Below are 19,924 nucleotides of genomic sequence, written 5' to 3'. Positions count from 1 at the left end.
TGTGAGCGGGACTTCCTCATTGCACTGGCGGCTTCCTTGCTTGTGTCTAGACTCTTGATTCTGGACTGTAGAGGCACAATTTCTCAGGACTCCTAGCCCACTACCCTCAGTGCAGTGGGTGGAGAAGCTGACGTGTGGAGGGGCGGGTCCGCTTCCTCACCTGGACCCCAGCCCTCACCCTGCCGCCCACGAGGGGAGGAGCCAGCGGCCGCTCTGTAAGCATGGCGGGCCCAGGGTCGCGGCCTCGGAGCTGGGGCTGGAGGGAGACCGGCTTTGGGGACGAGGCTGCGGTCGGCGGGCCCGGCCCGGGACTATGTCGCTGCTCACAGGGGAGGCGAGCTCTGGCCGCCCCCCGGAAGCCGGCTGTGCCCGCCGCGTGGACACCGTGAGTACTGACCCCGGAGCTCGGGATCTACGACCCCAGCCCTGGGTGTGAGCACCCGCACTCACCACAGACATCCAGTCTGCAGACCTGGGCCCCCAGCCTCTGCACCACGACCCGGGACCGCGAGTCTCTGGGGCCCCAGGAGCTACTCAAGCTTCCACCCAGAACAAAGGCGAGCGTGGGCCAGCCACAGTCGGCCGGCCGGGGGCTCCGAGCCTGACGCCGGGTCTGTCCATCTGCCAGCACCTCCGCTGGATGGGCGTGTGTGTGTGTGTGTGGGGGGGAGCACCCTCCTCACACCTCACTGCTGGGCTGGCACCCGCGGTCCCCTCAAGGCTATGCCAGGGGGGTGTGGTCGCGCCATTGTTCCAAACCTCCACCTCCGTTTTGGGACCAATGGCCCTGGCCTTGCCTCTGCTCCTGCTGGCCTGGATCAGGGATGATGCATTTGGGTGTTTATAGATCTGGGGCCGGGGTGGGGTGGGGGTGGGGTGGGGGGGGTGGGGTGGGGGTAGCCAACTGACCCTTTCAGAGGCCAAGCTGAGGCAGCCTGTGAACTTAATTCCATAACACACATTTGATGGAGTGAGCCTGACAGTTGACAGGGGCTTGACTGATTTCCATCCTTTTCTCTTTCATTTTCTAACGTTCTGTTCTGGATCTTCCTGACTCAGCCTTCCGAATGCTGAGCTTACAGACTCGGCACACCGTGGGCCTGGAGTGTTTTCTGTGTGTGTGTGTGTTTGGGGTTGGCATTGTAGTGATAGGAGTCCCAGCAGCCTCCTGCCCTTTTGGATCTGTCCCTAGCCACCCCAACTTCTTCCAGACAGGCCACTGACCTTGCCCCCATTGCGGCTGACTCCTCAGGAGTCCCAAGATGGACCTGATGGGGTGAGTGGTGGGAATGACAAAAAATGCCAGTTTAGGGGGCAGAAGTGATTGCGCCTGGGTTCCTCCCAGAAAGGAGCCTCTGGCTCCTGAAATCCTGGGCAAGCCTGCCGAATGGTCCTCATGGCATGGACGACATGGATGAGTCCACTCTGTGTTCCCATTTCATAGCTCTAACAACTGAGACTGGAGGTCCTCCAGAAAGTCAAACTAGGGACCTTGGGTAGCTATGGCGTAAGGCCTGATGTACCCAAGTTAGGGTACCCTTAGTGCAGTCATTACTACCACAGCCTTTATGGGGCCCTGTGCTCAGTGAACTCGAGATGCTAAAAGGACAGTGCTCAGCATCCTGGAGTTAAGTATGTGGCCATGGGGACTGGGAACTGACTGTGTAGTACTGTCACCCCACAGTCTCACTCAGAAGCCTGGGGACTTAAGAGTTTCCTCCTCCACTGACCTGACCCTTCACAAATGTCTTCCCCAGACCCCCTGCCAAGCTGTTCCCTGCTGCCTACCCCAGCTAAGTCCTGTCTCTTTTGCTTCAATTGCAGCTTCATGGCAGCTGAGGAAATGCATTGGCCTGCCCCCATGAAGGCCATTGGTGCCCAGAACCTGCTGACTATGCCTGGTGGTGTTGCCAAGGCTGGCTACCTGCACAAGAAAGGTGGCACCCAGCTACAGCTGCTCAAATGTGAGTGAGTCTCTGAATCACGGGAATCTCCAAGGGAGGACACAGCCCTGCTCCTCCACTGCTCTGATGGGTCTTCTGGGGTTTCCTTTCCTTTTTCCAGCAGCTGGCACACCTGGTGAACCTGATGTGGGTTTCCTTAGCCTGGACCTTGTCACAAGATCCAGTGCAGTATAGCTAGGCAGAGAGACAGGATGAGCATTTGGTGTACAGTTCTGACTGAGAGAGCTTCAGTCTGCAGCCAAGGCTGGGGGACCTCAGGGTGACCTGAGAGTTCTGACCCCTCAATGTTGTTCTTGCCTTGTGTGTGAGTGGCGGGGGAGTTGGTTGGACATGTGGCACAGAATGAACCCATGTGCCAGGTCAGGAGCCAGCTGAGCGAGTGTCAGGATGCTAAAGGCAAAGAGCATTAGAGCCTTGCCCAACCCTGATCAGCCATGGACACGCCATGCTTTTGCTCCTGCAGTACACTGTGCGGGGTCTCCCTGCCCATGTGCTGCCTAGCTCTGGGCTGGACTCTTGGACTCTGCACATCAATTATACTATGTGCAGTCAGCCTCCAAGCTGACATTCCCCCAGGCCTAGGAGGGTGCTGTTCCGGGCAGGATCAGTGGAGACAGAGCCCAGCTCCACACCTGGCTCTCATCGGCCACCTCTGGATGCCTTAGCCCTGCCCTCCTTGCCAATCCCTTGCCTCCCCAGCAACCCTTTGTTCTAAGCAAGGCTACCGTGGCCTCCTTAGACCTCCGTCCCCGCTCCACCCTTTCTTACTGTCCTTTGAGTCCTCCATCTAACCCCTTTCTTTGTGTGGCCATGCCTTCCCTGGAGTGGTGCCCCAAGACTGGCCAGTGAGCCCGTGAACGTGTCTGCATTGACCCCACAGAAAACCCTAGGGAGGGGCAGTATATCAGCCCCCACTTCCTGCTCTACCCCCTGCAGTCTCAGAGGTCTGACCCTAGGTTGTACGGGGCCTCTGAGGAGGGCCCCAGAGTGGAGCTGACTGGTGGCTTTGTGGCTCACCCCTGCTGCTACATCGTCCCCAGGGCCCCTACGCTTCGTGATCATCCACAAGCGCTGCATCTACTACTTCAAGACCAGCACATCCGCCTCTCCCCAGGGCGCCTTCTCCCTGAGTGGCTACAACCGGTGAGTGTCTGTCCTGTCTGCTGACTAACCCCATGCTTTTCCTCTTACCCTAGACCACAGGGTCCATCCCTGGCTTTCCTGAGGTGATTCATCTGCTTGCTGGCTGTCACCTCATATTCTGGCCGTTCCTGAGTGTGTGTGGGGGGAGGGATAATGTGTGTGGGGTGTAGCCTTGATTAGGGCAGAAAGGCTAATGGGCAGGTATAACCTGAGCTAATGGCTACATATTGGACTATTGGTCATCCTGAGTTTATCCTGTGGCCTTGGGGGCTGTAGGGAGCAGGCTCTATGTCCTGTAGCAGTAGTCTGAGCCTTTCACCACCCCATAAAGGGCCAGCCCCTTCTACATATTCTAAAGTTGCTCTGGGCCCCTGCTTCACCCTGACTATAGCCTTGATGAGCCAGCCTTGCCAAAGTAGCCAGGCCAGGTCCCTAGTCCAATCCTAGGCACTAGCTAATCAAAGCTCTCGCCCTAGTCACTTTTCCCAGACTGGTGTGCCAGCCAAGCCATGAACTCAGACCATTGACAGATGTGACGGTCCCCAAGGATTGTCCAACCCATTTGAATGGCTGGGCCTGAGAGGCCCTGGCTGGTACCTATGATAGGCCAGGCAGGTACCCTACCCAAGTGCCCAGCCAGCAGGACTCGCCCAGGTAGACTGATGTCTGAGAAAGCCTTGTATCGGGGTCAGGCCACAGAGCAGAGAGGCAGGCCAGGGGCTGCATGGGACAGAGTGGGGGAGTAGTAGCTATGTAAAATGACACTGATGAGCGATGAGAGTAATGGGACCATGTCTCTGAGCTCTGCACACTGCTCCCCTGGGAAGTCCACACAGAGCCAGCACCTTCCCATAGTCATACTCTGCTGTTCCCCTGAAGCATCTAGATATTCTGAGAGCATGAGCAGGCAGAGACTGTCCAGATTTGCCCATATTCCCCAGGGCATGATGCTGGGTGCTGAGATCAATTCACGGGTGGGGTTGATGATCCCATTTCTTGAGAGTGAACAAGCTGGTGACTTTTGGCACTGTGCCTTCAGAGTGATGCGGGCAGCCGAGGAGACGACATCCAACAATGTCTTCCCGTTCAAGATCGTTCACATCAGCAAGAAGCACCGCACCTGGTTCTTCTCAGCCTCCTCTGAGGAGGAGCGCAAGGTGAGCAGCAGGTAGCAGGGCCTCAGGGGCCTGGCGGAACCCGCCTGAGAGGGCATCACCAGGCCTCCCATCACCTCTAGACAGGAGGCTGGGACCTGGAGGAGAAAGACTTGGTTGATGTATGGGTGGCTGGGTGGATTAGGCCCACTGCCTGGTGATTGTACACACCCTGAAACTGTGCCAGCAGGGTATAACCTGACAGGGCTGAGGGGTGATTTCCACTCTGAGCCACACAGTCTAGGTTGGACCTGGCTAGGTTCCTCTCCCTGGACCTTGGTGGTTAACATAGCAGTGAGACAGTGGTGGGAGGAGGGTGAAGTGGGACCCCATCCTAGGCAGCATCATTCTTACTATGGCTGTTCCTGACCCACAGAGCTGGATGGCCTTGCTACGCAAGGAAATTGGCCACTTCCATGAGAAGAAGGAGCTACCGCTAGACACCAGGTATGTACGCCAAGGGATGTGATGGGTGGGTGGTAGCCCCTAGGGCTTCTTGGCTCCTAGGATTCCCTTCCTGTGCCTGGGGGTGGGTGGGGCTTGGCTGTAATCACTTCTTTAAAGGCTTTTGTGGAGGTACCAGGCAAGCTTCATGTATGTGGATGTATGTGCTGCCTCCATAATCGTGCATGTGGCGTGCATGCCCCGTCTTTATTCTTCTCAGTCTTACAGCTCTGACTCTGTGTCACTCCGTTGTACTTATTTGTAACTCTGTCAGTACTGGTCTACTGTTCTCTGCATCTTCACCTGTGAGATGGCCCAGCAAACAGCAGGGGCTCTCTAGGGGACATATGCCAATCCTATCATAGCGAAACTGTGATCCACCTGGGAACCAAGGCTGCCCTGAGGGTCTGGACTGAATTGAGAGCACCTGGCTGTCAGTCTAGCCTAGCATTTTGTAACATCTCAGCCCAAGGTTGACTGAGCCTCGCTGGACAAGAGGTAGACATGCAGATCCAGCTCTGAGGCATCTAGCTCGTCAGGGCTGCAAAAACCACAGTGAGGCAGGGAGGTGGTACCCATAGATGGTCCCAAGCCTCCAGTCCCTCTGTCTGTCCTTGAACCTTGTATACACACATGTCCAAATGTCTTTCTTTATGACATTTGTGTTCTTTTGTCCGTGTACATGTGTGAGGGGTTGTCCTTGTATCTGTATGTATTCATATCTCTGTGTGCCCATGGGCCCCCAATGGATGTCGACATCTGTGGTATCAGGAGTGTATGTGCATGGGTCACTTACTACATGTGAGTTCAAGGACGCCACTAGTCTAGTGCTCATTGCCTGTTCCCTGCTGTGGGTTTCAGTGACTCTAGCTCAGACACGGACAGCTTCTACGGTGCAGTTGAGCGACCTGTAGATATCAGCCTCTCTCCATACCCCACTGACAACGAAGGTAAGACCATCTCTGCACCTGCTGTAGAGCCACTTGACTGCGGACAGTGAACCCGCTTGGGCTGCCTAGAAGGACAGAAATGCATGTTTAGCTTTGCTGTCCTCCCTGCCCTCTGACAGGGTGATGTGGCTTCTCTGCTTCTGCCCTCCAGCAGTGTGAGGTCAGGTTTCGAATCCGTCCTCCTTGTCCTCAACCTCATGTCTCCTGAGTCCCTATTCCCATGGGTGGAACACTGCCAAAGCACACTGGGCCATGACATCCTGTTCTGCATGCAGCAGGCCTGGGTTATGTTGTGTCTCATCCTCCATTCATTACACGTAGACTATGAACATGAAGATGACGACGACTCATACTTGGAGCCTGACTCCCCAGGGCCCATGAAGCTTGAGGGTAGGTTGGGTAGCTGGGCCTGGGGGGTCTCTTGGTGGGTAGGGACTGGGGACTGGGGACCAAGAACAGAGCCTCTTCTATGCTGATAGTTCTTTTTTGTTTGGTTGGTTTTTGAGACAGGGTCTCTCTGTAGCCCCGTCTGTCCTGAATCTCTCCTGACCAGACTGAATTCAAACTCAAGAGATCTCACAAAACAGAATTAAAAACACGTATCACCATGCCTAGAAGGCTGTGGGTCTTGCTCTGGGTGGTCTGTTTGCTTTCTGGGGTTGGCTTTGCTTGTCTACTCCTGCCACCTCCCAGGTTAGCTTTGTGTGGGTGAGGGGTCAGGTGAAGCCATGGTGGTCCTGGAGGCTGGAAGTGAAGGGACATTGAGTTGGCTTGGTCTGAGGCAGGTCCATCGCCCATGGCAACAAGTTCTCTGTGAACCAAGGCTGTAGGCCAGGCTGACAGCTGAAGCACAGAATCTGGGGCAGACGAGTGTATGGACAGTCACATGTGTGAGTGACAGGGAAGCCAGGCTGGCCAGGAAGGACATGCCTCTGTCCTGCCCCCTGCCCTCTGCCCTCTGCCCTCTGCCCTCTACCTCCTTGGCCTTTCCCTGCTTCTTCCTCAGCACTCCAGCTCTGTCTGTCTATCATTATGTCTTGGGAGTGATCTGGCATCTTCTCTTTCCCACCCTCCCGCCTTGACCTTTGCCTCCCCACGCCCTCCTTTCGGGTCCCTTCCCACTAGTTGTAGGCACTGTGTCCTTACTCCCTCCCTGGGGGGTCAGCTCTAGCCACGCCCCTTTGGCTACCAGACTGTGCCTCTTATTTCCCGCTCTCTCACCTTCTTGCCTAAGGCCTCAACTTGACCACCCAGCTCCAAAGAGTGGGAAAGTAAAGAGGTCCTGCCTTGAGCTGGAGGTAACACACGGAGAGTGCCCGCAACCGCCGCTATCCCTCCCCTCCCTAGACCCCCTCTCCTGGTCACTGGCCTCTTCTCCATGTGTGGGGCACTCTGGCCCTTCTTGCTCTTCTGTCACCCCTTGAGGGACATCCCCACCCCTCTCTGTGACTGAGTGGTCCTCATGCCTCACTCCTATCATTCCCACCATTCCTGGGCCTGCTCTCCCGATGATGGCCCAGATGACATCTGGGCTAGACATCACACAGCGCCTTTAGTTTGTTATAAACACAGGCTTTCAACTCCATCCCGGTGGTCCTGGCCCTTCCTGCTCACCTCATTTGCTCGGAATTCACCCTTCCCTTGCTCAGGTGAAGGCCTGGGAATCCTCCCTCTGCTTACTTCTATCTGTGGGAGCCTTGATAGCTCTTCATGGGACTTCTAGGCTGTAGGAACTGTGTGTGGATTGCCTTGGAGGGGGTGAATGGGAAGGACCAGGGAGCACTGGTGGCCTGGGTCCAGGGAAAGCTGGGTAGTGGGCTAGGTATTGGCCGTTAGGTCGGGCAAGGGTGAGACCATGAAGGATACTTACTGAATGAGCTGCTGCTGGCTGAAGGCCATGAGGGGTGCACACCTGGTTGGCTCCCGCTGCCTGTTGCTAGTAGAGGATTGTGGTGGTCCAGCCTCTACGTGATGACAGCTTGCTGTTTTTGTTGTCGTTGTGCAGACGCCTTGACACATCCTCCAGCTTACCCACCGCCCCCTGTGCCCGTGCCTCGGAAGCCAGCCTTCTCTGATTTGCCCCGTGCCCACTCCTTCACCTCCAAAAGCCCCAGCCCCTTACTTCCACCCCCACCCCCTAAGCGAGGCCTTCCAGATTCTGGCCCTGCCCCTGAGGATGCTAAGAAGGACCCAGTGGGCCTGAGGCGAGTAGAGCCTGCTCTCAGGGTGCCTGCTACGCCTCGGAGGATGAGTGACCCTCCACTGGGCAGTGTGCCCACCATGCCCAACCTGCGGAAACCTTGCTTCCGAGACAGTGTGAACCCCAGCCCAGACCCCTGGCCCCCTGGCCATGGGACTGGCTGTGCCTCCAGCCCCGCCGCCACGGCCATTGCCGCCTCTAGAAACTGTGACAAACTCAAGTCCTTCCACCTGTCTTCCCGAGGGCCACCCACATCTGAGCCCCCACCCGTGCCTGCTAATAAGCCCAAGTTCCTGAAGATAACGGAAGAAGCTTCCGCAAGGGAGGCAGCCAAGCCTGGACTCTTTGTACCCCCCGTGGCCCCCAGGCCTCCTGTGCAGAAGATGCCTATCTCTGAGGCTACGGTCCGGCCTGCAGTGCTACCCAGGCCGGAAAAGACGCCTCTTCCCCACCTCCAGTGAGTCTGGGAAGGGTAGTACCTCTGCCTGCGGCCAGTAGGTTCCCTCAACCCAGCCTGTGCTCTGCCCTGTACCCCTTATGTCCCGAGGGGAAGCATTAGGAACGGGAGGGGAAGGGCTTTCTCACTGCTCCAGCCTCCCCTATTCCTGGCGGATCCAGGGGTACAGGTGATGTCCAGCTTTGTCCAGCTGATGTGTGCTTCCTTTAATTCTCCCCAAAGGCCTGCAGATTAGGCTCGAGAGGACCACCTGCTGCCTGTGCAGTGGGCTGGGCCCTCGCCATGGGTGTCCCTTGTGGTCAGATTGTACTGTTCAGCCTCCTCCTATCTGTCCACCCCCTCCTAGCTTCAAGAGAACTGTGACTGGGCCAGAATCCCTAAAATAATCAATAGTGGATCTCGGGCCCTGGCAGTTCCCAATGCGCTTGTCTACTATGTGAACGCCTGAGCTCAGGTGCTCACCTGTATTCGTGGCAGTCCCGACTTCCTAGTTGGGCTTCAGCTCTCGGGTAACTCCTGTCTCCTCTGAGCAGTGAGCACAGGTCTCAGAGCTCCTCTGTCCTGAGCAGTTACAGCCACAGGGCCAGAGGAGGCTGGACCAGGGTTCTGAGGCTGGGTTGGGTCATGTGTGAAGGGGAGGAAGGGTGACCTATCTGTGTCTGAGGGTGATGATATTCTTGTCTTCCTCCATATTGCTCCAGGCGATCACCCCCTGATGGGCAGAGTTTCAGGAGCTTCTCCTTTGAAAAGGCGCGACAGCCCTCACAGGCTGCCACTGGCGAGGAGGACTCAGATGAGGACTACGAGAAGGCAAGCAGGGGTGGAGGGCCCAGGCCCCACCCAGTAGCAAATGGGAGGGCATGGCAAAGCTGTAGGCTGGGCCCCCACTGGCTATCCTGAACAAGGACTCCATAGGTTTGAGGGACATGACACCATGCAGTGATGTGTGCAAGGTTCACTCATGCTTTGACAGTGACCACTGTTGGCCTCTTCCAGGTACCGCTGCCTAACTCAGTGTTTGTCAACACCACAGAATCCTGTGAGGTAGAGAGGTCAGTGCACGATGCTTTAGTGCTTTTTGTCCTTGTCTCCCTTCTCACGTCGGCGGTGGGCAAGCCCAGGCTCCAAGCTTGTGTCCTGAGCGAGGAAATGTGATAGCAATGGGGATTTTGTTGTTGATTCATAAGCCCCTCGGCTTTCCATCCTCTATTACAACCTGAAACCAAGGGTGGGCAGAGAGCCACGCGGTTAGCGGGGCTGGAAGGAACCTGTGAAAGCTGTCTAGGGAGGTCCGTCCACCCACCAACATGGCTGTTTTATTTTAGGTTGTTCAAAGCTACAAATCCCCATGGAGAGCCTCAGGATGGGCTGTATTGTATTCGGAACTCGTCCACCAAGTCAGGGAAGGTAAGCTACTGTTGAGGGACAGCTACGCCACCAGAGCTTGCTGACCTCTCGGTTGCCACCTCAACTGAATTCTTTCTTTGGGGCCCTTGCCCAGCAGCATCCTTTCTCTGTTCTCAAAGCTAAATGATTTCTAAAGATTGGGGGTGATGATGGCTGCCTTCCACTGGAGCCCTGGAGCTTGAATCAGGGTGGGGTTTGTTCAGAGGAGTAGGGAGGCTGTGTGGGGGAGTGGGAATAGCAGGAGGTTGAGTGTACAAGTGTAATATGATGCCTCACCTACTTTGCTCATGCCTCACCGGGCTCTGTAGGAGCAGAGGGACCTCCAGGGTGAGGGATTGTCTGTGCAGGTGACTGTAGCTGGCCTCTGACTCACATTAGCCCCCAAGGGCCAGCATCTAGCCCTATAATTGCTGCTGTTCTTAGGCTTTGGTGGCCAGTCCTGCAGCTGCCTCTCTAAGCCTTCTGCTCTGTATTTCTCTCCCTGTAGGTCTTGGTTGTATGGGACGAATCCTCTAACAAAGTGAGGAACTATCGAATCTTTGAGAAGGTGAGGGCCTGGGCCCTGCTCTGAGGGTGTGGGGGGGGGGAGCACTGGCCTCCAGGCTTAGCAAGAGCCAAGTGAGGTCCACCTTATAGGATGTGGCAGTGGGGATCTGGACTGGTACCTCAGTAACATCATCCCTGCCCTGTCCTTTGCCCTCTGTCTCTTCCCCATGGCCCCATCCTCCTCTCCTAACATTGCTTTATCCTTATCTTACCCCAGAAGCGTTGGGTAGCTCTCCTAGGCCCATTGATTTTATTCATAGACCTTGCCCTGAGAGCAGGTGTCACATTGGACTCTTGGGGCTAATGCCAGGGTACTGACAGGACAGCTCTGGAATACAAGGCCTGTTGTGTGGGCAGACAGGGAGGGGACATGGACAGTTGGGAGTAAGCCTGACTATGAGTGCCATTGAACTGCCCATCTCCCCTTCTGAGGAAATGGGGAAGGGGTAGAGGGTGGGGGAGGGGGATATAGCGTGAGGCAATGGGCTAGTTGAGCCCTGCTGAGCCTGACACCTTCTGCCCTGCAGGATTCTAAGTTCTACCTGGAAGGTGAGGTTCTGTTTGCAAGTGTGGGCAGCATGGTGGAGCACTACCACACCCATGTACTGCCCAGCCATCAAAATCTGTTGCTGCGGCACCCGTATGGCTACACCGGACCCAGGTGACATCCATTCCACACCGCTATTGGGTGGAAGCAGCGATGGGGCCACAGCCCTGCCACATAGACGGAGACCGGCTTGCATGGGCGGATGAGCAGGATGGGCTTGACACCAGACCACATCAACAAGTATCCCAGACTCCGTGAACAGACTGGGGCCCAGGCTGGAGCAGGCCACAACGACAAGAGGACTGGCGGGCTGACTTGGCCCATCCAGCCCCTCCATGTCTCACCTCTCAAGAATCCAGGGCCAATGACTAAGTTCTTCCTGAGCCTCGAGGACACAGCATCTGGTCCCCATAGCATACCCACCCTGTAGTGGGCTGGGACTAAGCAAGGCTGGGGCAGTTAGATGGGGTCCAAGGCTGGTCCTAGAACCAAAGCAATGATAAGATGCAGGCTCAAGGAGGGACCATCCTGTTAATAAATCAGAGACGACCTTTGTCTCAGTGGCCAGGGTTTGATTGGCACTGAGGGGACAACAGGCTCTACTGAGCATCACCCAGTGTCCAGGTAGAGAGCAACTGACAGCAGCCCTAATGGGTGTCTTTAGTCTTCTACTGCACAGGCTAAGTGAACTGACTGGGGGACATAGCTAAATGACAGATCAGGATCCATCTGGATCAGTCAGTGTCGGCTGGAGCCCGAACTCCAAAGCCATGGTTAGCAGTTATGGAGTTCCTGCTGTGTGACTGGCCAGGTACTGGATCTGGTTGTTGCCTGTGAGCCCCATCTAGTCGGGTGTGGCTGAGCCTAGCCTGGAGAAGGTCAGTGAGTATGAGTTCTGGTGATGGTGCAGCGTTCTGGGAAGCCGTGCATGAAGGAGCCAGGAGCTTGGGATCCAGTGGGAGGGTCTAGGAAGACTTCTCAGGAAGTGCTGACTAGAGTGAAGTGGGTAGGTCAAGGATGGGTGGGGATAGCAGCATCCAGGTGTCCAAATAGTTTGGTGGTCCCAATTGGTACCCTCAGTTTTTGCCATGAAATTCTTGCTGCCAGGTACATCCTTGGTACAGCCACCTAGACTGGAATTTTTGGTGACAATAAATGTATCTGGAGGTCAGGGCTGGCAGAGACCTTGGCATTATCTGGCCTTTACTGTATTTTATGTTGGAGAAGAAAGTTTTTTTTTAATCTTTATTTCATTATTCTATGTGTATGAGTGTTTTGCCTGCATGTATGTATGTATTGTGTGTGTGCTTGGTACCCCAGGGGCCTGAATAAGGTGTAAGTTCTCCTGGAACTGAAGTTACAAATGACTGTGAGCTGCTACAGGATATTGGGAATTGAATCGGGGTCCTCTGGAATTGCAGCCAGAGCTGTTCACTCTTGAGCTATCTCTCCAGCTCTACTGGAGAAGGATTTTACATAGAACCAGATCAAGGACTGTACCTGTGCCCAGTGGCCAGCAGCTTCTGTGTAGTGAGAAGGGCTTTTGTTTGGAACCCCAAATTCTTGCTGTAGTTTGGAGGTGTGTGGTTGGCTATGTGAGTCAAATTCGTGGAAGTAGGCGGTGTGGCCCCAAGGTATCATGGGGTGCAGTGAATGACAGACATTGGATCCCAGTGGCCTTCTGCTTCCAGGAAGCAGAGTTTGCCTCCATCTTGGCAGATGTTTCCTTTCATCCTGCCAGGCCAGAAGGGCCATGGTCAAATTTAGGGTACACGGAACAAATCCCTAGAGGACCAGCCATTTTCTCCTCCCTTTCTGTCCTAAACTCAATCAGGGACTGGCACCATGCACACTATGACTACAGTGTCCATCTCTGTAAAATAGAAAGCAAGACTGGACGGGACGGTTTGATCCTGTGGCTTGGAGTCTGCCAAGTGTGCACTGTGCTGCAGTGCACCTGCCTTGGGTACTGCTCAGTGGCCAAGTGGATTTCAAGCCCTGGGCTAGAAGATTTGGGGGTTCTTTGGCCCAGAGCCAGTGATGGGTCCTTTTTGGGTTTTCAAGTTAGGATTTCTCTGTCTTGAAGAGCCCTGGCTGTCTTGGAACTTGCTTTGTAGACCAGGCTGGCCTCGAACTCGCAAAGATCCGCCTGCCTCTGTCTCCCGAGTGCGGGGATTAAAGGCTGCACCACCACCGCCTGATGCGGTGATGAATCCGTTAGGCTGACTAAACAGCTGAGGTCTGTGGACATCCAAGGCCCACCGAGGCATTTTGTTCAGACTTGTTTTATCTCTTGGGACTTTGGTCCAGGACTTCATTGGGAGATTGTGTACAAGGGATGATGGGAGAGTAAAAGAGGAATTCATAATGTATGGAACACTTGCAGCATTCGTGGTGCTGAGCTGGAAAAGTAGACCCATTTTTAAGTGAGAGAACTGAGGTTCAGAGAAACTGAGTTCAAGTCCCATCCTTGCTACCCACTGTCATGCGAACTCGTCACTGCTTTAGTGTTCCGAGTCGAAGCCATGACTCCTGCCTGTCTCCCTGACATCCCACTAATCATGGGAGTCTGGTCAGCTGGGTTTATATCCCTAGAGCTCTGAAGGTGCTCTCACCTTCCCCAGGAGCCATAGCTCTGGGGGAGCAAATTGCTTTGCCTTCTGGAGCCCAGTGTGCAAGGCAGGGTTTGGAGGTGAGCAATAGGTCCTACCCTAGGAACAAATGTGTACCCTTTCTTTCCTTTTGTTTTGTTTTTGAAGACAGGGTTTCTTTGTGTAGCCTTGGCTGTCCTGGAACTCACAGTGTAGACCAGACTGGCTTCGAACTCACAGAGATCCACCTGCCTCTGCCTCCTGAGTGCTGGGATTAACTGAGAGAAACTGAAGCCCAGAGCGGGTTCCCTGACTTGCCTGCCATCATGTTGTATTCATAGATGGCTTCTGTTTGGGGCTTGAGGAAAGGAGGCAGCATGGGAAGCAATCATAGTCAACTGGGGAGAAACACAGTTGTATGTTTCCTGTGTTTGATCTGAAAATGTGGAGAGCCTTTCTGCCCTCTGGGCTTGTTAATCTTTTTTACTTTTTATTGGTTTAGTAAAAGGATTTTCATTTATTTATCATTTATACTGATGGAACCTAGGATCTTGCTGATGTCAGACAAGTGCTCTACCACCGGGCTACAGTCCCAGCCCAATAGCTAGAAACTTTTACAAATACCAGTTGCTCTGACTCCGGGTCATGTTCCTATGAGTGTCCCCTATTGATGGACACCAAGAAACAGTTTCATCCCCAATATAGATGGTCAGGCCAGCCTAATAGGGAAGGTGTAAGCCCCCGAGAGGGATGATCTAGACAATGCCAGGGCCTACAGAGTAATCTAAGCCTTGAACCAAATCCATGTATCTGGGGATGGGAAAGAAGGAACATCACAGATCTGATCCTGCAAGCATCTGTTCCTTCCAGCTGGGTAAGCCTGCCTGGCTATGGGGTCCTTGAGAAACTTCCTTTATTGGAAAAGGGGCAGTGGCCCCTGGAAGCGCCTCAGCACTCCTCTGTGAAAGTATATGCGGGCGGTGGTTCCCCTCAAGGTGCTTTCCTGTTTCTCCCTGGAGGAAGACTGGAGAGGTAGAGCAGACCCTCTGACTCATCTCTCCTCCTACACATCCTTTGCGAGTTGCGAGTGCCAAAGCAACCTTCATAGGCATTCAGCTTCCTGACAGCTGCCCCTGCACTGCCTGAGAGCTATATCCCTCACATGCCTCTGAGCTGAGGCAACTCCTTTCCTTCTTCACTTCCTGTGAAATAAAACTCACAGAAGTGTAACTATAAATGCCCGGTGTGGCGAACTGCTAAGGGTATCGGCATCCTCTCCGAGGAACGGTTCTGGGACCCACGGGCTTTCCTTGTCACAGCCCTCCCCTCCTCTGCCCTGGCTTTGGTGAGTCTCATGTTCTTGTTTTTCTGAAGAATCTTCACCACCCAGTTATTCACCCATCCCAGTATTTTCCTGTTTTTTTTATGTGTTGTAGCAACAGAATCATACAGATGCAATCTTTGGCATCCGATTCCTTTGGCTCATCATCAGATTTATTCGTGTTGACACGCATAGCTAACTTTGTTCAAGTTCATTGTTGAAACAGTTCCATTGTATGACCATATCACTGCTCACAGAGCCATTTCACTGGAGATGAATCTGAGAGTTTCCAGTTTGGGACAACTACAAATAGTGCTGTTAGCAGCCATCTTGCCCGTGATACACACAAGCACAATTTCTCATATTTGAGTATTTGAGGGTCTTTCACTGCTTCCCAAGAATGCTGCTGAGAGAGTCCCTTGACTCTGTACCCTGGCCAGCGCTTGGGGCTGCCAGAACCATTTTTTGTTTTTTGTTTTTTTTTTTGGTTTTTTTTTTTTTTTTGCCAGTCTGTGGGTATAAAGCTCTCTTATTTACATTTAGTGATTTAGTAAGGAGGTTAAGAACAATTTAGTATGCTTATTAGCCATGCTAATTTTTTTTAAATTATTTTTATTGTATGCACACTGGTGTTTTGCATACATGGATGTCTGTTGTGAGGATGTCAGATCCCCTGGAACTGGAGTTACAGATAGTCCTGAGCTGCCATGTGGGTGCTGGGAATTGAACACAAGTCTTCTGGAAGAGCTCTCAGCCACTGAGTGATCTCTCCAGCCTAGTCATGCTAATCTTGATTTCTGGAAAGTGCCTATACAAGCCTTGCTTATTTTTTACAGGATGTTCATCTTCTTATTATTAATCAATAGGCTTTTTTTTAAAAAGACTTTTTTTTTTTTTTTGTCTTGTTTTTGTTTTTCAAGACAAGTTTTCTGTATGTAACAGTCCTGGCTGTCCTGGAACTCGCTTTGCAGACCAGGTAGGCCTCAAACTCACTGAGATCCAACTGCCTCTGCCTCCCCTCCACCAAGTACTAGGTTTTATGGCATGTGCTGCCATTGTCCAGTGTGTTTAAGTGTTTTGTGGAAATATATGTGCACCACATGTGTGCCTGCAGAAGTCAGAAGAGGGCATTGGATCCCCTGGAACTGGAATTATGGATAGTTGTAAGCTGGGAACGGAACCAGCCTCAGCAAGAGCAACTAACTAGTGTACTTAACAACTGGACCATCTCTAAGCCCCCTCCCTTCCACTTTTTTTGAGAAAAGGTCTCACTTGATCATGTCTTGGATCTACCCACTTGTTCCTCTCAAGTGCTAGGATTAACGATAGGCACCACTATACCCACTTGATATGACCTGTAACATGATGTAAATATCTCCTCCAACTCTGGCTTATCTGGACTAACTGGCATCTCCTGATAATCAGTTCTTATTTTTATTGTTTCATTTTTTACTTTTGTTTTTCTCTCCTGGAGTAAAGCCCAGAGCTTTGTGAATGCCAGGCAAGCACTTTTCCACTGGGTTGTAGTGATATTTTGTTTATGATCTAATAAATAAAGCATTTTTGAAGATGAGAGTGCAAAGCTAGCCACACTAGCTAGCCATAGAGGACAGGCAGTGGTGAAATATACCTTTAATTCCAGCACTCGGGAGACAGAGGTAAATGGATCTCTGTGAGTTCAAGGTCACCCTGGGCTACATGAGATTGAATTTGTCTAAAAGAAAAACAGAGCTCACCAAAGGTGATCCTGGCACTTCAGATCACTTGCTTTTAATCCCAGCACTAGGGACTGGAGACAGAGTGATATGGCTGAGTAGAGAGAGGACTATAAGGTAGGAGGAGATGAGAGAGATACAGTCTGAGGACCCACAGAGATGGATGCAGTCCGAAGCAGGCAGTCTGAGGACAGGGTTGGCCCTTTAGTCTGAGCATTGGTAGAGGTAAGAACTCTAGTGGCTGGCCACTCTGCTTCTCTGATCCTTCAGCTTTACCCCCTGATAGCCGACTCTGAATTTTTATTATTAAGACCTATTAGAATTCATGAAACATCTGGTGCCCAACTTTTGGAGCACAAATTCATGAAAAAGGCATTTGCCTGTGGCCTTGCAGCCATCGGCATAGGCCAGAGCTACATGAGATCAGAGTCACCATCCCACCAGCTAGATTTTCCTTTGTTCTCTCCCAGTGGGCTTTCCTGGACCCCCTTCTCAGGCTGCCTTGAAATCTTGTCAGGCTTTTACTGTTCTACAAAGCAGCAGTCAGCCTCACATCTTCATCATCGTTGGTAGCATATTTGTCAAGACAATTAGGAATTCTTAAAGGGAAGGACTAATTAAAAAGAGAGTTTTTTCCCACATTAAAAAATGGGAAAAAGCTGGTCGGTGGTGGTGCACACCTTTAATACCAATACTTGGGAGGCAGAGGCAGGCAGATTCCTGTGAGTTCCAGACCAGGCCAGCCTGGTCTACTGAGCAAGTTCCAGGTTTCAAAGTTACACAAAGAAATTCTGTCTTGGAAAAAAAAAAAAAAAAACACAAAAAGCAAATGAACAAAAAACAGATCACAGATATGCAAATCAGACAGAAGAATTTAAAGGAGAACCAATTTCAGCATTGCATTATAAGGCTGGAGAGGAACAGCAAAGTTTTCAAACAACAAACGTTAATATATCCAGTGACTTCACAGGAATTACCAAATGATAGAGATTCTGTAAGAGATGATTGAACGCCTGTGGCAAAGTTGCATTTAAGGACGTTCAAGGAAGTAATGGTCTCATATGGCATGCATTCACCATTTAGGAAGCAGATGTTAAACTACTGGTCAACTTGTAATAGAATTATCCCTAAAGACTGGAGAGACTTAGTTACAGTAGTCTTAGAACCTAGTCCACAATTACAATGGAGGACCTCATGGAAAGAAGAGGCTAAGACCATGGAATAATGGAGTAGAGCTAGAGGCATGGAAATCTCCCAAGATCAAATTCTTGGAGAAGGAGATTATGCTACTATAGAAAGGCAACCCCTATATGATGGCCTCACCTGGCTTTATGCCTCACAGCAGCTTTGAATGCTTGGGACAGAATTAGAGAAGTAGGAAAGAAAATTGAGTCATTTATTAAGTTATATAGGGCCCAAAGGAAGCCTTCATAGATTTTTACAAAGTTTGACGTCAGCAGCAAATAAAATATTAAATTCAGAAGCTAGACAAATAATAATTGAGCAGAGCAGTGGTGGCACACACTTAATCCCAGCACTCAGGAGGCAGAGGCAAGTATATCTCTGTGAGTTTGAAGGCAGGCTGGTATACAGAGCTGGTTCCAGGACAGCTAGGGCTGTTACACAGAGAAACCCTGTCTCTAAAAACAACAAACAAACAAACAAATAAAAATGTATCTCTGGCTTTTGAAAATGCTAATTCTCAATGCAAAAAGATTATTAGGCTTCTAAAGGAAAGATCAGTACCCTTGGAGGAATGGATCCCAGATGCAATCAATATTGAATCTCATGACTATGATGATGCATGGATAGGACTGGTGATTTCCAGAGGTTTGAGGAAAAATCAGTAAGTGTTTCAATTGTGGCAAATCAGATCACCTTAAAAGGGATTGTAAACAGAGTGTTCCTAGAAACAATGTTTCTTGTAAGTGTAATTCAGACAGAACACACCTCCCTTCTGGATTATGCAAAAGGTATGGCAAAAGCATTCATTGGACTAATGAATGTTGATCAACAAGGGACATTCAAGGTAAACCTTTGTCATTGGGAAATTCCTTTGAGGGGCCTTTTGAAGGCCCCTATGCCAAATTCAGTTCAGTTGTTTCCTGTCATACTGGAGGAAATTCCTCCCCAGAGTAATCAAAGAATCTAATGCCTACTGTAAGAAACCATACTGCTATGGATGATAGAACAGCTATAGAAGAGAACAAAAAATTCAGGAAAAACCATAAATTGAGTATTTTGGTAAACATCTATACATGAACAAAGACCAAAATTAAAAATGACATTGTCATTGAAAGTCTAGACACAGGTGCAGATGTAACAATAATTTCACCAGAAACTTAGCATCCAAATTGGATCTTCAGGAAGTAAATGTTCAACTTTTTGGAACTGGTACTTTATCTCAGGTAAAACAGAGTGCAAGATGGGTCAAAGGTGTAGAGAGGAAAATTAAAGTCATATGTGGCTTACAAAGCAATGAATTTATGGGGACATGATTTGTTACAGCAATGGAATACTCAGATTAACACTCCCTCAATAGTAGAAACAAACCATTAATGAATGTTTGTTTCTGGGAAAAATATTAGAAGATATAAAGAACAGTCACTGGCCATTCAGGTTGTACAAGAACAGGGCACAACAGCTGCTGATCTTTCAGAGGCACCAACAGTTCTACCTTTAAAATGGTTGACAGACAAACCTGTATGGGTTGAGCAATGGCCTTTAACATCAGAGAAGCTGAAGGCCTTAGAACAGCTGGTGCAGGAGCAGCTAAATGGTCATCAGATTGAAGAGTCAATCAATCCTTGGATCTCCTGTATTTGTTATTTTAAAAATGGAAAGTGGAGAATGGTAACAGATCTAAGAGCTGTTAATAAGGTGATTCAGCCAATGGGCTCTCTACAGTCTGGAATTCCTTTGCCTTCTCTATTAGTTATCGATTTAAAAGATTGTTTCCCCACTATATCTTTACAAGAAAAAGATAGAAAAAAATGTCTTCACGGTGTCTACCTATAGGAATTCTCATCCTGCTAAGAGATATCAATGAAAGGTTCTTCCACAGGGAATGCTATTTAGCCCCACCCTGTGCCAATATTTTGTATGGCAGCCATTGGTAATGATACCATTACATGGATGACATCTTATTAGCTGATTCAAATATAGAGACTTTAGAAAGAATGTTTGAAGAGATAAAGAAAAGTTTGCCTTGTTGGAGATTACAAATTACTCCAGAAAAAAAAAATACAAAGAGGAGATTCTATTAATTATTTATGTTCTGAGATAGGGTTACAAAAAATTCGACTCCAAGGTGCAAATTAGGAGAGATTAATTGCAGACTTTAAATGACATTTAAAGATTGGTAGGAAACATTTCCTACCTATGTCCAACTATTGGGCATAGATAATAATAATTTGCTCAAAACTTTAGAGAGTGACAAGGACTTAAATCGTCCCAGGAAATTATCAGGTGAAGCTGACAGAAAA

The 19,924-nt window shown here is 50.8% G+C and overlaps 1 protein-coding gene across 1 annotated transcript; it reads left to right on the top strand.

Annotated features, from left to right (window-relative positions):
* The first annotated feature begins 216 nt into the window (after positions 1–216).
* Sh3bp2 (SH3 domain binding protein 2) lies at positions 217–12,007 on the top strand. The gene is made up of 13 exons (XM_051200428.1): positions 217–385; positions 1,825–1,964; positions 3,005–3,107; positions 4,147–4,264; positions 4,638–4,708; positions 5,567–5,655; positions 5,977–6,045; positions 7,661–8,312; positions 9,014–9,122; positions 9,309–9,364; positions 9,638–9,719; positions 10,207–10,266; positions 10,793–12,007. Exons 1-13 carry the CDS (start codon positions 222–224, stop codon positions 10,928–10,930), a joined length of 1,851 nt encoding a protein of 616 aa, XP_051056385.1. The 5' UTR covers positions 217–221; the 3' UTR covers positions 10,931–12,007.
* The last annotated feature ends 7,917 nt before the right edge of the window (positions 12,008–19,924 follow it).

The sequence above is a fragment of the Phodopus roborovskii genome, unplaced genomic scaffold, assembly GCF_943737965.1.
Source record: "Phodopus roborovskii unplaced genomic scaffold, PHOROB, whole genome shotgun sequence".
NCBI lineage: Eukaryota > Metazoa > Chordata > Mammalia > Rodentia > Cricetidae > Phodopus > Phodopus roborovskii.
This window is presented reverse-complemented; position numbering and strand designations above follow the sequence as displayed.